Source organism: Acinonyx jubatus, chromosome E2 (assembly GCF_027475565.1).
Source record: "Acinonyx jubatus isolate Ajub_Pintada_27869175 chromosome E2, VMU_Ajub_asm_v1.0, whole genome shotgun sequence".
Taxonomy (NCBI): Eukaryota; Metazoa; Chordata; class Mammalia; order Carnivora; family Felidae; genus Acinonyx; species Acinonyx jubatus.
This window is the reverse complement of record NC_069396.1, coordinates 18719827-18738377: the sequence shown is the minus strand read 5'-3', so window position 1 is coordinate 18738377 and position 18551 is coordinate 18719827. Positions and strand designations below refer to the sequence as shown.

The window sequence follows — 18551 nt, the reverse complement described above, 5'->3', positions numbered from 1 at the left end:
GTGTGACAGATTGGGAACTGCCTGGGGAACCCCTGGTGGTCAGCATGGGCCAAGGCTCTGGACAAAGATTCTGTGCTTCATACCTTTTCCTGTTCGTTGACTGTGGGCAGGTCATTTATCCACAGGTTTGGGTTTCAGCCTAGTGAAATGGGGGTAATGCCCTTGGACTAGGGTGCAGTGGGGCTCATTGAGGCAAACGGGGAGACCTGTGGCCCGCTAGGGCCAGCACCCAGTTCCACAGCCCTGTGTGAGCCCCCAGTGACTTCCCCCATCCTGCAGAACCTGAAAGCACAGAGAGAGGGCCAGCAAAGGAGGTAGAAAGCTTGGAGTGGGGGTGGCTTGACAAGGATGGCACCCAAAGGAGACAGACAGCCAGGCTTAGAGAGGGCAGTTTATTGTCTCAGAGGGCAGAGCTGAGGGACAGGGTGGCAGAGCTATTTCCCCTATGCCCCAAGGACACACTCTATCCTTCCCCTGGGCCATGGCTCTGCGGGTGACCCACAGAAGGGAGAGGAGGCTCACGCTGCCCCAGGGGTTCTCAGGGAAGCACACAAAGTGACCACATGCTTCTCAGGCGTGTCAGTGGCTGTAAACATAGGGCTGAGGGGGCCTCCTTTTTTTTGGGGGGGGGGGAGTTGGTCCAACCTTGGTAGGGGGAACAGGTGCCCAGCCCCTTTTCAGGCCCAAGAACCATCCCAGGGAGGGTCAGGAATACCGGCAGCCACTAGGACAATGTGCTATCCCCCAGGGCAGGCATGTGAGCTGGGGGCTTGGTCACAGCACACGCAGACACACACACTTGTGGGAAGCCTTGGGCCAGGGCGCTAGAAGATGGGGATGTAGTTGTCAATCTTGGCGCGGTGGCGCTGGGCAATGCACTCGGCAATCCATACGATGTTGCGACATTCTTGCTCCTTGAGCTTCACAAAGGCGTAGAAAACACCAAAGTGGAACTGGTTCAGGAAGGCCAACTTGTTCAGTTTCACCTATAGACAGAGGCAGGCATGGTGTGCAGGTGGCCGTGATGGCAGAGTCAGGCCTGGGCCACCAACCCCTCCCTATGACACGCAGGTGAGCAACCCCTCACCTCATGCTCGAAGAATCGGTCTTCCAGGGTCTTGTCTCCGGGGTTGCTGCCTGCACCCTCAAAGAGCAGCTTATACTCCTGGCCCAGAAAAGGGATGGGAAGCATGAGCACAAGGGCACTGTTGGGTGTGGGGTGGGGATGCAGATGCCAGTATGCCCGCCCATCATGCTGTGGCCAGGGCACTCACCGGGTAGTAGTCGGCCACGTTCTTGACCTGCTCATAGTCATCAGCCCGAGCCAGCTGGGCGAGACCCTCTGGGTACAGTCTCCCGCAGTGTGGAAAGAGCTTGGCACGGTCCTCCTTGGAGAGCTCTGTGCCGAAGGAGTTGATGGTGATGATGAAGGCTCGTCGGTCGGCTTCAAACTGTGAGGCCAGTACACAGGCAAGGCGAGAGGGAGGGGGAAGGAGGCAGCAGCCAGTCAGCTGGCGGAGCTTCCCCCAGGCCCAGGCTACCAGGGACTAGTGGGCAGGAAGGTGGGCAAGCACTCACCTCCAGGATGGGACACATGGCATCGGCTGTGGTCCCGCCCAGTAGGGTGCAGAACTTGTAGAAGGACTCCAGGTAGGCCTGCGCAGAGCATGGGGCTCGCTCAACTCAGGCAGGGAGCTGGGGGACTTGCCAAGCCTTCTCCTCACAGTTGCCTCTTTCCCTCCCCAGTCCCTTGCATGATGAGTCCATACATCACACCCATCAATTGGCCAGGGCAGCCCCCCATGTCAGAACCTCGGAAACATCTGCAAATTCCAACTATTAATCAGTTGGCCGGCTGCCTCACTGCACCCAGGAGCAATAGAGCAATTTCTGACCTACTGACGGCTTCATGGTGCAGTGCCCCCTACGTGCCCTTATGTCCTCATCCTGCAGAGGACCAGGCTCAGAGAGGGGGTCTGTCTGCCCCCAGCTGCTCTGCCTGCCTTTCCCCCAAACCTCCCCTCCTCAGCCTCAGAAAACTACATGTTGATGGGCTAGTGAAGGAAGGTTACTCCTGAGAGTTCATGGAAGTGGCCTGGACTGGGTGCCCTGGCCCCTCTTGGCACCCCACCTCACGGAACTCCTTCCATCCCCCAAGCAGCTCCCAGGCATCATGAAGCAGGAAGCAAATGTCAGCTCAGTTCCTGCTGAGGAATGGTTATTGCCTGCACAGACGTCAGCCCTGCAGTGCAATGGCTGGACACATGGGCTGTGGTGGGAACGAGCACTTCCTGCCCAGGCAAACTGGATCTTCTGGGCATGAGGAAAAGACAGGTCAGCCCAGTCCCTCGTTTCCTCCCAGCACTCACTCATAAAAGTGGCTAGGCACAGGCTTCCTTCCCCAAACCTCTCTGTGTCAAGAGAGGGGGGGATGGTCTTGTGGCCCCTCTGGGGAACTCCCTTCACTCAGATCCTCCTGAGTCCCTTCTGGTGGCATGGTCACAGGGACTCTGGCTCCACAGGCTAGAGATTATTCTTCAGAGTTGGGGCTGAGGGCCAGGAGCTTGGAAAGCTTTCAGCACCAAGGTCTGATCGCCAAGGTTCAGAGACCTTTCTACCCACCACAAGCTGACTTGGGCCACAGGCTTTGCTCCCCCAAGGGAGGAGGTGAGATGAAACCCAGGAGTCCACGAGCACAGGCATAGCCTGGCCAGCAGCACTGGGCAAGCTGTGCTCAGAAGGCCTGTGGTGACCACTGAGGTCACAGGAAACAAAAGTCTAGAACAGGTCAGAGAGGAAGAAGCCTGGAAGGGGAGAGTGGACCCCAGCATAATACATCCCCAGGAATCAGAGGGCTTGGGTGGTAGAAACAGCTGCCAAGCCTACCATGGCTCACTGGTAATTCAGTCCCTCTAGGACTGTCCCCAGCCACTTTCTTCCCCATGGCCAGGCCAAGTTCCCCATGGCCTGCCCAAATCTCGAGGCCTGCCCCAGTGGGGCCTGCAGTTCCAATCTGTGGGGAAGCCACCAGCCTTCACTGAGCTATACCAATCCCTGGAAAGGCTGACCCTAGGCTCAGAGGAGATGATGGGACGGGCTCAGACTCTTCTGGAAGTTAGGGCAGTTGAAGAAACTGGCAAGACCTCAAAGGCTCAGGTACCAAGGTTGCCTCCCCATCCCCACCCTGTCCCCTGGAGCCTGCTAGTCCATGGCTGCTGTACCAGCTGCCTACAGTTCCTGCCTGCCAGGCGGCTGAGGGTCCATCTAATCTCCCATCTGTGGCCACTGGGCTGGGAAACTGCCTGTCGAGCGGGCAGTCTTGGCATGGTGCCCTCAGCCTCAGATCAGTGTTTACGGAGCTGGTGTCCGGGCAGCCCTCACCAGTGACTCCAGCTAGAACCAGTCAGGCCCGGTGAGGGTGTGGGTGAGGCTAGGGGGACAGCCGCACCCCTCACCCTGTCTCAGGGCAGGGAACCGGCAGCAGGCCAGTTGGGCGGGCAGGAGCACTCAGATCATGTGCGCATGCACATTCTCCGCTGATTGCCTGGCCTGCCTCCTTGTTAGCGGGGCAGATGAGAGCACGTGCTTTGCAAACAGGCTGAGCCAGGTGTGATCCCAGTGCTGCCAGAGTATAGCAAGTGGTTTCAGGCAACCCACCCTGCTTCTTTGAGCCCTTAGTTTTCTCATCTTACCAATTCAGATATTCATGCCTACCTAGCTCCTAGGGTGATCCTGACGATTAAAGAAGTTGACGATCTTCCTACCTCTAGTCTCTCCCCTCTACTCCATGCTCCACACCGTAGCCAGAGGGGGCTTTCTGATGATACTCTGCCCTGTTGCAAACCTTTATTGGCTGACCCTGCCCACAGTATACAGTTCAAACTCTGGCCTGGCACTCCAGGCCCTCGGTGACTTCATCCTGTGTCTGCCTCTTTTTCCAGACCTGTCTCCAGCTGTCTATCTGGAACCTGCACTTCCATGGCAAACTGCCTGTCACTTGGCCCATGCTCCATGCTTGCTTCTGCATGGGCTGTTCCCCTGCCCACACCACTGCAACATATGCAGGCTCCTCACCTATTACCAGACCTCCCCTTGCACTCTGGCCCAGATTCCTGGAGGGAGACTGGAGGCCTAGCCTCTCAGGCTGCAGCTGAGTGTCAGCCACCTAGCTCCAACTCAGGCAGGAGAAGACACTCAGTGTAAAGATCTGATTGCCAGATGTTCTCAGGGTTAGGTCAGCGGGGCCCGTGACTTAGGTTATACTCAGTCCCCCTTCAGGGCCTGCCTATTGCTGATCCATGTTCCTGGCTGCAGCCCATCAGTACCTCACTGTGCCCAGAGCCTAGTCTGTCCCAAATGTCCTTCACTGGTCCCTGGCCAGCCCCCTTCCTTGGCTCCCAGCCCTGCTCCTAATCTCTTTGGGCCAGGGCAGTGCTGACCCAGGAATCCCAAGCTCACTCTGTCTCCAGGGGTCACCAACCTGTGCCATAGTCAGGGGTGAAGCAGAAAGTGGTTAAGGGATAAGGATGCTGTGACGTGGCACTGGCTCTAGGCCTAGGAACCTGAGAAGGATGTGGTGACCTGGCTACACCTGGCTGGGTCCCTCCCCCCATCATAATAAGCACACTGTTGCCTCTGCTCAAGTGCCTGTCCTTGCTGGCAACAGTCTAGGTGGGGTAAACCTGAAAGCTATGGCCTGGGTGGCGGCCCCGTGACCCTCCTGGATGCAGGGGGAGTGGCCATCCAGGAGCCAGCTCTGACAGGCCAAGCTGTGGGGCACCAGCCACTCCTGCTGATCTTATCAGGGCCTGCCGCAGGCGCCACGAGATGGAGAACCTGTTCCATGCAGCCTGCGCCCATCATGGGAGCCAGAAAGTGGCTAAGCCTGCGGATAAGGTTAAGCCTGCGGGATAGAAGCCTGGTGCAGCTGCGTCCCATCCCAGCACCCCACATAAACCACGAGCCCACCATACCGTGGCCCCACCCCTGCCCACAGGCCAGCCCCCACCTCTGATGAGGGCACTACCTTGTAGAGTGTGTTCCGGATGATCTCGATGTTCATCTCATCAAGGTCCTGCTCTGAGATGCAGTCCTGGAAAAAGGCCGCTGGGAAAGAAAGACGTGGGGGTGAGGGTGGGCGACTAGATTCAGCCTAGGCAAGAATCAGGCTGCTGTTTAACTACCCCTGCAGGGCATAGAGGACCCCTGTCACAAGGCCCAGCTGGCCAGGGGTTGGGGGGCCTCCCGAACGAGCCTGGGCAATTGCCTTGTAAGTGGCAGAAGCAATACACTGGGCCATGTACACTGACCTGAGCTTCTCCTGCATCCTTGCTCCTAAAACTGATTTATAAAGGAGGCGGCCAGCCATAACATGATCTAATCGCCTCTGGGGCAGACCCAAGCTCAGACCATGCCAAAGACAGACTTGCATAAGAGGCCATGACATCCTCCTTTCTTGAGGGGCAGCTGTGGATTTGGGGCCTGATGCCCATGTATCTGTAACCCCCAGGGGGGGCCTGGGGCCCACATTTGGAAAACCAGCCTACTTCTTAAGGAATGAGCTGAGTGGGCCTGGACCAGGGACCCAGAGGGCCACTGTCAGGCTGAAAGTAGAGGCCAGAACAGAATAGAGCTCCCTCCCCTGACAGGGGCCCACAGACTCTCTAGTCTGTCTCTTCTTTAAAGATGGAGAAACTAGAGGGAGAGAGGGAGCAAAAAAATAAAATAAAATAAAATAAAATAAAATAAAATAAAATAAGAAATAAAATAAAATAAAATAAAATAAAATAAAATAAAATAAAATAAAATAAAATAAAATAAATAAAATAAAAATGGAGAAACTGAGAAACCACAAATAGCCCAGAACTAGCTCAGAGTTACTGGAAGAGTCTATGGCAGATAGGCGTAGCAAGTAGGGCTCAGGACTCTTAGTACAGGAACAAATGCAACTTAGAACCCAGTGTTTAACCCTGGAGGCTTCCTGGAGGTGGTGCTCTGAGGACAAAGATTGTGGCTATGAGGGCACTAGCTGGTGACAGCCTTACTGCCTTCTCCCCAGCCTCCAAGATAGGCAGGAGCCAGCACTGCCTAGGTGGGGCCCTGCAGGAAGCTCCCAGTTCCCCTTCCTCTCTTGGCCTCTGACACGAACCCTGCATCCTGCCGGACACTGCCTGACCTGGCCCCTGGGACCTGTTCTGTGGAGGCAAGTGAAGCTATTTGCTTCCCTCCTCTGCCTCACAGGCAGCCAGCCACTCTGGTCCAGCTTGGGGCCACAGTGTGTTCGAGTCCCAAGACTCTGAGGGACCTGGGCCTCTCCCCACTCCATGAGCTCAGCCTTTCTCTGCATTCTGAGAAATTGGCCAGTTTCACAAAGTTACATGGTCTGAATCAGGCCCTGGTGGTAGTCTGCCTAGCCCAGCAAAAGCAACAGGAAAGGAACTGAAGGTAGGGCAAACAGAATGGGAGGAAAGTTAAGGGAAACATAAAGGTAAGCAGCAGGGGGCAAGCCTTCTTTTATGGCTCAGTATCACCCCCCCCCCCACCACCCAGGGGTCCACAAACCCCACACTTGGAGGCGGTGTCCACCTCCTCCCCCCTCCACCCCAGTGGCTCACCCAGGGGCGTGTCCACCAGAATGGCATTGTAGAGCTCGGCAGGTGTCTGCGCAATGTTCACAGCCTCCATCTGCTCAAAGCTGCCTAGTGGGTGGCACTTGGGCACAAGTTCGGCGATAGACCGCTGGTGCAACGTGCCCGTGATAAGCAGGATTACGTTGTCAATCATGTAGCTGTAACTGCGGGAGGCACACAACAGCAGGGGGTTGGAAGTCCTGGCCCAGCACTGTGACCCTGCCCCCACCCTGCACAGGCCACCCTCAACAAAGAGAGCCACCTCAATGGTGTTGCTGACCAGCACCACTGGTTCACCTCCCTGCCTGGTTGCAGCCCTACTCCAGCACCAGGAGTCTGAGACATACACGGCCCCTCCCTTGGGAGTGTGGCACAGATTCACGCCCCTTGAGTGTTTGGGAAGAGGTAACTACCCCACGGTGTGAACAGAGTTCTGGCAGGGAACACAGAAGGAGGTGCAAGGCCAGCCTGGGGATGAAAAAACTGGGAGATGTAATTGTGTTCTGGGAAGAGGGAACAGTGTGTGCAAAGGCCTGGAGGCATTCACCGAGTGCCTGCCGCATTCGAGGAACTGAGCACAGTTCAGGGTTGGCAGAAGGAGGGAACCAGGGCAGTGCTCCTAGCTTGCTGGGGCCTGGTCGCTGGTCCTGCAGGCCAGGCTGAGGGTCCTGACTGCATTTTGAGCACTAGAGATCCATGAGCAGGATGTAAGCAGGGAGTATTACAGTCCTGTTAGAGTCATTCTGGCTGCTGGGTGGGGATGCGGGGAGGGGGAGATGGCAAGGGGAGGAAAGGCTGAAGAGTAGGGTGGGGAAAAGCCAGAGAAAAAGGGAAGGCCAGAAAGGAGCTAGCGGGAGGGCCCCTCTGGAGTAAGGCCCCAGGTCAGGCAGAGATGGAGCAGGTAGATAGCTGCCCTGCACAGTTCCACTCCAAAGGCAGAGCACCGCCTCCTTCTTCAGCCGGAGGCCTAGGCCAGGTATCCGCGCAGGAGGCCTAGAGGGGACCCAGAGGCCTGGATAGGGAGGCTGGGCTCAAGTTGTCCTAGGCCTAAGCTCCTTGGCTCTCCGCTCTGGATAGCACATGAGCAGCAGAGGGGGCTGTGGAGCTGGGGAGGGTGGGGCTTCCCGGTTCAGACTTGGCAAGGGGCAGGGCAAGCTCTGCTTCCGAACTTTAAGACAATGGCACAAAGGAGCCGGGGCAGAGCTCTGTCTAGTCACCTACGTGGGAATGGGGTGAAGCCAGGAGCAGGGGGGGGCGGGGGGCGGCAGTGAGGAAGGCCCCAGGCACAGTCAGGTGGCATTAACCACAACATTCCTCCAGCCTGTCACCAGTGATGAACTCAGGGTACACGAGTGGATGAGGCCTGTGGGGAGGGGCACCACTGAAGGGTCAGAGCTAAGGTGCAGGCTGCTGCCCTGAATGGGCACTTAGCACAGGACTTGCCCTAGTTTTTGGGTGGACCACAACTAGGCTCCTCTCCTGGGAAAAGTATTTTAAGCACCCAACGCTGAGGCTGTCCATGGAAGACCCCTGGTGGGCAGTGGCCCTAAATACCAAGGGAAGAAAGGGAAAGGGTGGCTCAGACCTCAACTCAGAGGGTCAGCTATTGGGGGAGCTCCCACAAGGCCCTCCAGGAAGGCGACAGGAAAAAAAAGCCACAGCTCCAGTCCTGACCTGACCCCCTACTCCCCCTGCTTGCTGCACCCTCCCCCAGCTCCCACCCAGCCCAGCGCCTTGCTGTGACCTCTGCTCTCCTGGGCTTGGGGCCAGGCAACTGCCCTCTCTCCGCCCCCAAACCGGCTGGGTCAGTGACAGGATGTGCACTGAGAAGAGACAGGCCCTCCCCTTCTCAAACTGAGGGCTTCAGGCGGGGCCCATTGTAGCTGCAAGGCAAGAAGCCCAATGGCCAGCCTTCTGCCCCGAACTTGACAGAGCTGGCAGAGCAGAGGGACCTCAGAAAAAGCTCACTAGAGTTCTGGGCCTTGGCCTCCAGCCAGAGCCTGCATCCCCTCCACCCTGGACAGCATCCCTTGTTCCCAATGCCTCCAGAATCTCATGTACCACAGGACCTGTGCTACATGTCACTTCCTGCAGCCCTCTACCTGCACCCCAACCAGCCCCACTCCAGTCTTCCTGTTCTCTGAGACAGCCACAAAGACTCCTGTCCCCGGCCTGAGGATGCTCTTCTCTACTCTCACAACCTTGTGGACAGGGACAGAGAGAAGGGTACCCCTCTTAGGCCTATACTATCTGATTGACCCCGCAGCCACCAGCATCACCAAACCCAGTATCCAAGGAAGTAAGAGAGAGTATAGGCACTCGGCCCTGTCACACCATCAGGCAGATGACGTCCATGTCCTATTTCTAGGGTCCCCATGCCCTGGCACTGCACTCCCCATCTAGCTCTGTCTTTTCAGAGGTATCCCCACAAGCCAGTTTTCTTTCTCTAAATCTCCCCACTCCCTCTGCCCACAACCCAGGGTATTCGTTTATGTTGGGGATGGGGCTGGAGGCAGGGCTCAGGGGAGGCCCTGGTACTCCTCAGGGTCCTGGCCTGGACTTAGAGGAGAGCCCGTGGGAAGACTCTACCATCTGGCTTTTCTGTTGTCCCTCCAATGATGTGGAACAGGCCAGCTATGAGTCACTTTTCAGCCTTGACAGCAAATGTCGGGGCCAGTAGTAGTACCTCCTAGCTGCCCCCAGCCTCTCCTGCTAGAAGTCCAGTCTGGGTACCAAGGAAAATGCCGAGCCAGTTAAGGGCCACTTACGATCACATACTCCCAGCACCTTCCAGGGCCCCCTTCTAACCCAGTCTAGGCCAGCACTGGATAATCCTGTGCCAGACCCAGCTCTTCCTTCTCCCTGAGTCAACTACGAGGTTACTGCAGAAGCAGCCCCTGCTTTTCTCCCCAGCCCAATGAGAGCCCAAATCCTCTTTCCTGGGAGAAAGGAAGCAGGGCAGGCCTGGCAGAGATGGTGCTGGCTAGGCTGTTTGCTTCTCCCCCAAGGCCAAGGCCTTCAGCAGACAGGGACATCCTCCTCCTCCTCGCCTGGCTTGAGCAGCTGCCTCCCTGCCCCCAAAAAAGCCACTCCACCAGTCCTCCCCTCATTTGGCCTCAACAGCAGAGAATGAGGTTCCAGCTGGTCAGCGTCTCCCTCCAGAGGAAGACAGCTGGGGAGTGGACAGGCGGCTGCCCGCCAGGCCAAAGAGGCCCTTGTGGGGTGGGAGTAGGGAGTCTGTATTCCTCTACCCAGAGGCCCTCCCTCACCCTGTGCCTTTAAGACTCAGCTTGGGCCCATAGAAGTCTCGGGTTGGGGTTTAGGAAGCCCCTTCTTCCAAGAAGTCTTCAGAGCCCCCAGCCAAGCCCCATTCTTCTGCTGTGCCCTTTGGCGCCACCTGCTGGAGAAGCATGGCTTGCTTCCACATTCTTATCGCCTAGGCGCCAGGGGCTGGCCTAGCACTGGTGAGGAGGCCAAGATGACTAGGTACTCTGCCAGTCTGTCTATCCTACAGCTCCCAGCAGAGGCTGCTCATAACAGTATCTGTGCTTAATCACATCAGAGTCCTGCAAAGCCCTGCCTAGGGCAGAAAGGGAATAGAGATATTAAGCTATGGCCTCAGCATACAACTTGCCAAGCCTCAGTTTCTCAGTTTTAATCAGGATAACTAAAATGCAGCCCATAGCAGAGCTAGTAAGGCCCTGACCTTCTCATTAAAATCCTGCTCTTCCCCAGAAGCCTGATTGGGTCTTCCCACTTGACTTAAGCCTTCTAGGCCTTAAAGAGCTCCTGTGTGCTCTCCCTTCGTCAGTGTCACTGCTGGCTCTCCCACAAGGCAGGAGCCAGGTCTAGCCCATGACCCAGAAATCATGGCAGGCCTAGAGCCCCAGCCTGTATAGACCGTGCTATGACCCAAAAACAGTGGATGTAGAGAGAGAGGGCTAGAGGACCAGGATAAGGGTAACCACCATGCCTCTGCAACCCATGGTACAAAAAGTTCTGGGGAGAATGGCAGGTATGCTAAAAGGCCTATGGGGCACTTGAGGCCATTGTCCTGGGACAAAGCTGCCTTCTAGCTACCCACTCCAGGTTGGTGGCACTGGAGCCCCTGGTACATAAGAAAGACTGGACTTCACCTCTCCCAGATGATGCAGGTTACCAAGCCCAGGTTCTGCTAATGGGTACCAGGCTGCCGCACACTGGGGATGGCTCATTCCTTTAAAGACAAGGGCCTTTGGGGCCCACCTGAAAATCCCCAGAGGCCAGACTCACCTCTCCCACACACACCTCTCCCAACTTCCCTTTGAGAGCCTACTTTCCTATGGGAAGCCATCATGGAATGGCCTAGATCAAGATCTCCCCTCCAAAGCCAAAAAACCCCAATAGAGGCTCCATTCCAAGTCACACAGCACGTTAATGGCTACGTCTGGAAAAATCCTTGGTATAGTGACATATTACATGTTATTGCCGTGAAATTGAACTGAATTATCTAAAAACTACATGACTGATGACAGCTTACTTCACAGACTCTCACTCACTCAAGGCCTGTTTCCTCCACACCAGGCAGTGCCACCCACTCTCCTGAGCAGTCTCTTTCACCCCACCTGATCCTTGAGTCCTCTTAATGCCAGGAAGCCTCCTGTGACCCTGGATCCATTTGTAGCAGCTGCTCACAGGCCTCTCCAGGAGCTGTCTACACCACCCCTGACACTCATCCCATTGCATTCATGCATCCCCCTCCCTCCTGGCATAGGGCCTGGCCCAGAGCTGATACTAGTTGTGTTGGCTGAAGGCTCGCTGGGATCAACAAAACCACTGGACACTGTCTTTCACCATGGGAGGGCAGAAAAGACCTTCATCAGCTTCTGTCTGCACACCTTTAGTGACAAGGAACCCATCACTTCCTGGGAAATCTTGTTCCAGCAATCCAAGGGCAGTTCTATGGGCAACTAAGAGGCTCCGAGGAACAGAGCTAAGTTGACCTTTTGTGGTAGTCCCAACCTCCAACCCAGCTGGGCCAGCTTTGTTTGTGGCCAGCAGTGATGGCACTGTTCCCTCAAGTATTCACACGCAGGATGGAGCCATTAGCTGACGCCTCCCCTACCTGGGGGAACCATGCTCTCCTCTCTAGTTACATTCCTCTGGACATCCCTGGGGTTTGAGGCTCAGGACATGTATGGTTCCCTCAGTCCAGAATCTCCCCTTCCCCAATTCTTCCTTAAACAGCTCCTCAGCCACATAGCCACCTCCTCAGAGAAGCCAGCTATGAGTTCCAGGCCCTGGCCCTGACGGAAGAGATTCCCTCTTTCTGCAACACTGCGGATGACCCAGAAAGGAGGAAGTGGAGGAGGTGGAGGGGAGGAGGAGGAGCAGGCAGAGAGGTAAGACTTAAATGGCAGAGAAGAAGGAGACTGCTGGAGGGTGGGAGGGCTGTGGCTCCTGATTAGGCCTGCAGACCTTGCTGCACAAAGCTCAGTGGTGACCTTGGTCAGGGCCTTTGCGGTGGAGTGATGGGACAGTTGGGAGCAGACTGGAAGCTCAAAGGATGGGCAGGCGTGGGGGGGGCGGGGGTGAGAGAACACACAGTGAACGTAAAAGCGCAGGCCCTAGGAGACAGTTTTGTTGTTGTTTTTTTTTTTGTTTGTTTGTTTTTTAACGTTTATTTATTTTTGAGACCGAGAGAGACAGAGCATGAACGGGGGAGGGTCAGAGAGAGGGAGACACAGAATCTGAAACAGGCTCCAGGCTCTGAGCTGTCAGCACAGAGCCTGACGCAGGGCTCGAACTCACGGACCGCGAGATCATGACCTGAGCCAAAGTCGGCCACTTAACCGGCTGAGCCACCCAGGCGCCCCCCTAGGAGACAGTTTTAAACAGTGTGAGAGATTTGCACTTGTTCAGTTGTTGATGGGAAGAATCTGAAAGGGACGGTGGCTGCACACACAGAACAGGTGAGTGGCCACTCAGGGTCCAGGGAGTCGGGTAAGAGAGCTCAGGACTCTGGCAGAAGGACCCAAGAGAAGGAACCTTTGCCATCAGATCAGGGTTGGGGACACAGATGCGGTGCTGGAAGGTGACTGGTTTCTACTGTCTCTGTGGAGGAGGAAGGTGGGCCATCTGCCCAGAGACAAGGCTGGGGGTGGGAGAAAGGTAGTATTTAAAATGGTGAAGTGGTCTTCCCAACCTTGGTGGGGGGCTGCAGGGTGCTGGGTAGGAAGAACAAATGGCCGGCTGGGCAAAGACAAGCCGAGGCCAGCTGCACTGGTGAGCGTGCACGTCTGGCAGCAGGGATCACCGCTCAAGGCCGGCTTCCCCAGCTTTGCTCCAGGCTGTGGAGGTGGGGGAGGGTGCCTCCAGGCTGGAGGCTGCTGGGATTCCTCCAGGGCTGGGGGGCTGCCAGCCAGGGCGGGACTATAGGACAGGCGGCCAAGAGAGCTGCGGATGCTGGCAGAAAAGTACTCAAATGATGGACCAGGGAACCTCAGCTGGGGAGGGAGGAAAACGAAGACAGAAGGGGCAGCAGGAGAGGAAGCAAGGCCCAGCGTCCTGCTGAGTCCGGAACCAACGTCCCTCAAGGGACTGAGAGTGGGCTGGAGTGCCTGAAGGCTGTGGGTAGAGAGGGGGTGCCTGACTCAGCGATTTCGGGGTGGAACAGTTCCAGTAGTGACATGGCCTTGGGTAGCCATCAGTGGGGGTGGCTGAAGTGGAGAGCAGAGGAGCGGGTCACTGAAGATGACGAGGTCATGGAACGAGCAGCCACAGGCTCAGACAGGCTGACACGTGGCTGCTGAGCTCTTCCTGAGTGAGGGCAGGAGTGAGGAGCTGGGAAGACTAAGCCACAATCACCCATGAATGGAAGGGGCGGGGAAGTGACAGCCTGCCACAGGATAGTGCTTGGCTGCTTTAAGCACGCTTGGTGCTTGCAGCCAACCTCCAGCAAAGAGCTGGCGGCTATGCAGCCTCAGTCACGCTCAGAGCCCTCTCCAGTTTCATGGCCTGGCAGGCTAAGACGAAGCCTCTAAGGGCACCAAGAAAGGCCAGGAGCTAGCTGCACAGGCAGGTGGCCAAGTGGACAGTGAGATGGATGACAACTGCCCTCTGACCACTGGCATGGGTCAGGCCTCCTCTGGCCTGCCTGGCTGGCAAGGCCAGAACATTCACCAGGAAGCTGAGAGAGCCTTGTGCAAATAAGGTGAAGGCTGGGCTCTGGCAATAAATTTGTTGCTTCCTGGTATGTCCCCGGCTCTGGCCTTGAGGCAAGGGATACACAGGCCCAGGCCAGGAGCTAACACATGGGATACTTTGGTGTGACCCCCATCTCAGCAGCACAAGACATGCCCCATCTCTGGCCTCCTGCCCCAGCAGGACTATGTAGTCTATACCTTGACCAGAGCCAAGGAGGTGTAATTACAGGCCCAGCCAGGACAGCAGGGAGGCCCCCAGAAAGGAGGCCTGTAGCCAAGAAAGAGACTGCTTCCCAGCCTGGGTAAGTTCCCTGAGCCCTTCAGGGGTCCCAGCCTGTGGCCTCTACCCAAGGATGGATCCCTTCTGGCTGCAGTCTCCACTTGAGCAAGTAGATCTTAAGTAAGTGGCTGCTGCTTGCTGGGGGTGGGAATCAGGACAGGCAGGAAGCACCCTAGTGGGGCAGGTGTGCCAGTTTCCAAGGAGGAGGGTGCGAGCACCGAAATCAGGGAATGATAAAGGCGCAACAGTACCCAAAAGTACCCAGTACCCGGAAACACTTCCCCACAACACACACTCACACACCACTAATGCAGAGCACATTCATTTAAGTTAGCCACTGATCACACCTCTGGGGCCATCTCTTTGTTAACCAGGCCCTGGCTAATGGCTCCTGGTCTATCCAGGCAGAGACGGCCTATCTCCCTGTTTCCACAGGCATACCTGGCAAGCAGAGGCTGCCTCATCCAAGTGCCCTCCCCTAGCCTGTAGGGTCCTTTCTTCTGCTCAGGTCCTCCAGGAGCTTAGTGGAGGCAGGACTACACCCAAGGGTTAGACAACGGGGAAGCTGGGCAGCCATGGTCATAAACATGTGGGCTTGGTCCAGAATTGGGAAAGGAGCCAGGTGTTCAGCCTTCCCCACTTCTCCCTGAGACCCAGGGCCATGGACAGAGAAGATGGAGAATGGCCTCAGCCCAGACAGGCCCAGAGGGCCTGAATGGTCCATTCCAAGAACTTGGCTCTTCAGAGCTCTGCCATCCCCTGACCTCTGACCCCAGTCTGGGAAGTCAGGACCTAGTGAGCATTCAGTGTGGATGCTGCAGGGTGAGTGAGGCAAAGTGCTCCCATCATCCTTGGTCTCCTCACCCCAATCTCTGTAATACCAAGGGTGCAGGGAAAGGGGCTTCATCCAATATTACAGTGTGGAATCCACAGCAATGAAGTGGCTGGTGGTGGCTTGGAGGCCCAGGGCTGTTGAATAACCAGCTCAGCTACACAGCCCAGGAAGACTCTGTGGGCAGCTGGCCTAAGCGCATGGTGGCCCAGATGCAGGAGGAGCAGCTATCCTGCCCAGTGGGAGGGGAAGGCACTATAGGGCACACTTACGTAATAAAGTCCAGGAAGCTGGCGAGTGGCTCATAGGCGTGGTTCCTCATGTGGCGGAACTCCACCACCATCTTCTCTTTGAGCCGGTCATCAATAACTGACACTGTTAGCGGCGATGCCTCATTGGCCAGGAAGTTGCCATAGTCAGTACTCTGCAGGTGCAGCTTCAGGTCTGAAACCCAAGGCAGGGGCGTGGGGAGTATGAGGGCTAGCCACACTGAACCTCCCCAGGACCCCAAAACCCCATCCGCACCCAACTCCGAGTCCCAGCTTCTCTGCTGTTGTGTCCTGCTGCTACCCTGCCCTGCTGTCCCCACCTTCACCTCCCTGTTGGCTCAGGGCCTACTCCAGGGCAGTCAGACCAAGGCCCTAGAGATATCCCAGACTCTTGGGCCATTAGCCAGTACACTGGGCCCCAGAGTCCAAGCACAAGTAGAACAAAATGTTCCTCCAAATGACAAGAAGGCCTGGGAAACCCCAACCCAAGGTGCCACTCACCACCGCCTTTGAGGCCCTTCTGCATAGCAGATTCTGGTATGGCTCTAACCTAGAGTAGTGTAAGACCTGGGCCCTACACTCCATAGCTGCAGGGTTAGAAGGGCAAGCCCACACACTCTAGGCATAAATGATGCAAATGAAATAAAGAAGAGGCCACAAGTGCGAGTAAGGTGGAGAGGACACCAAGACGGGACCGAAAGGAGGAGAGAGCATGCCAGGCTGGGCCACATCAAAGGGCAGGGACAGGAACATACAAAGGTAACAGCCAGCAGGATGGCCTGAGTGACAAGTGGCCTGGAGGACAAATGAGTGACATGAGGGGGAGATGAGGCTGGGAAAGGAGACAGCCACTGTACAAGTGGCTGGAGGCAGACAGGCTGATCCTCTGGGCTCTTCTGAGCAATTAGGGATGGGGCAAGGGAAAAGGGAGAAGAGGACAGAGAAGAAGGGCCTGGGTGGGCAGGACAGGTGAGACCCAGTGAGATCAGGGCAACAACCTAACAGCTGCCTGGCTTTTGCCCTTGTCTCCCACCCCCGAGGTTATTCTCCAACCAGCAGCCAGAGCGATCTTAAAACACAAGGCAGAGCATATCAGTCATCTATACATCCTCATCTCAGGGCCTTCCCTGTCCCTCTGCCTAGAAAGGGGTGATCTCTCCTCACACGTCCCCTCTTCAGAGACCTCTCCCACAGCCCCATCACCCTGTCCCTTCACTTGTGCCTCCTTTCTTTGTTAACACTTACTCCACCTGTCACAGGACACATAAGCTCCATGATGGCAGGGATTTGGGGTCACTGCAGGACCCTAGAGCCTAGAACAGAGTATGTTCTGGTACGTTTTCATGCTCATTAAATATTTGGAAAATGGACAGAAGTCTGGGAAGAGTGTTGGTGAAGACAGCAAGGGGGTTTACTCCTGGATTTGGAAATGGGGGACACTGTAGCAGTGATGGCAGTACCAAGGACAGTGGCTGGGAAGGTACCCATGTGTGCGTGCACATGTGTGTGTGAAGGCCCAACAACCAAGGCCAGCTTTTGCTGTAAGGGACTGCATGCTTTATGTCCCCTGGGGAGGTTGCCCAGGGAAGGACAGAAAGGGTCACATTTGTGAACTTCTCCACAAGCCTCCCTGATCAAGCCTTCCGACATGTCTGTGGGCCTGGAGGGCCTTCTACCTTGGGCTGCTGAGAAGGAAGGGACGGTGTGGCACATAATCCCCAGCGAAGCCCCTACTCCTGCAATCCCAGCAGGAGAATGTTCCCAACCTGGAGTTAGGAGTGCTAAAGGAGAGATGGAAGAATATGTGAAAGGGAGAGGTGAGAAGGAGGGAGGAGTTGGCATGCCCCTGGGTTAGATGCCTTCTGCCTGCAGCTCTGGGTGGCACCCAGGTGGCAGGCAACACTCATGTCCTCTGTAGCTCTCGGGCCCTCACATAGTGAACTGTAACCTCCTGAGGCCTGTAGAAGGCCTTCACCATCTGCTGCTTTTGCCACCGTCCTCCCACTCACACCCACTTCTCTCCACGGCCACCTAAAAGTGGGACAGAGCCGAGGGTGAGGTGGGGCAGGGAGAAGCCACCAGCCCCCTGCTTCACCCCCCATGAACTTGCTGCCTTTTTGACAAGGAAGTGTTCACACCCCTATGTCCTCAACCCAGGCCATCTGCCACGAGTCCCTGGCCTAGGTTCCATCCTCACCATGGTCTGGCCAAAGTCCACCTATACTTAGAATAAGGCCTGGGTAAGAGAAGGTGTTCTGCTCAGTAGTACTCAAGTTGTTGCAATATTTCATTACCCCCTTGGTTGTCAGAGAAAAATTCTTAACCACAACTGATAGTCATAACTGATGGTTGTGTAATGGTACCTCACCTTGTATTCTACCTCTAGTAATGGGCTTTATGTGCTAGATTTTAATATCCTCGACCTTGGGAAAATGCACAATTCTTTTGAACAGAAACATGGTTTATCTGCACACAACTGATCAGTTCTGAGAGATCGTTAATGTTCTCCAAGTGGTTTTCGTGGGTGTGAGAGAGAATATGAATCGATCCCTCTTCTTATAGTATTGAAATTAATCCCACTTAGTTTATCAAGTCACATTCATGCCCTGATTTTATACACTTGTATCTATCAAACATGATGATACTTGAAAAACAAAGTGGGCAAGGGGTTCTGGCCAGGGCACAGCAGGTGCCCAAATCCCCACTAGGGGAAGCTGCGGAGCGGACAGCAGCTGGAAGCCGGGGCTGAAATGTGGTGTTCTGGGTCAGACCGTCTAGCACAGCAGCTGCCAGACCAAACCTGTTCGTTTATCCTCAACAACTGCAGCCAGCAGAGAACCCATCTCAGGCGATAAGACTCCTTCCTCTGCAGCTCACAGCTGGGCCTGGGGGCCAGGCCAGATGTGCAGGCCAAAAACCAGAGCAAAACCCAGTCCCCATGCCAGGGACCCTCAAGTCAATGACCCACTATTCTCTGGGATATCGAGTCCACGCCATGGGCCCCCACCCAGGCCCCTGCCTCCTACCCTCCAAAGGATCTTTGCATCACACTGCTGGAGGCTTCCCTGAACGCTGTCCCCTACCACCCTGGCCTCAGCTCTCCAGAAGTGGGCCCAGCCTCGCCTTTCTCTACAGGGCTTCTCTTCACTGGGAAGGTATGCTCAGCAACTGCCCCACTGCCAAGTACCCTCTCCCCTCTCCAGCTCCCATGGACTCCCCATGCAATACACTGGTCAAGTGGGAGTCAGCACCCCAACACTGGGGGGAGAAGCCCAGACCCATTCTAATTGGAAACAAATGGGTCCCTGCTACGTACTCAGCCCCCTGCCAGGAGCAACCTGTGTGTCTGACCTCTCA

General features: G+C 56.0%; 1 protein-coding gene across 1 annotated transcript in view; it reads right to left on the bottom strand.

The window, feature by feature from the left end:
• Nucleotides 1–378: 378 nt before the first annotated feature.
• Nucleotides 379–18551, bottom strand: part of ATP6V0D1 (ATPase H+ transporting V0 subunit d1) — a 39097-nt gene continuing 20924 nt past the window's right edge. Inside the window, exons 2-8 of the mRNA XM_015068529.3 lie at nt 15198–15369; nt 6615–6793; nt 5027–5106; nt 1579–1656; nt 1275–1451; nt 1088–1165; nt 379–986 (exon numbers count right to left, since the gene is read on the bottom strand). Of these exons, the coding sequence (XP_014924015.1) occupies nt 825–986; nt 1088–1165; nt 1275–1451; nt 1579–1656; nt 5027–5106; nt 6615–6793; nt 15198–15369 (926 nt within the window). The 3' untranslated portion in view covers nt 379–824. The remainder of the gene's footprint in view (nt 987–1087; nt 1166–1274; nt 1452–1578; nt 1657–5026; nt 5107–6614; nt 6794–15197; nt 15370–18551) is intronic.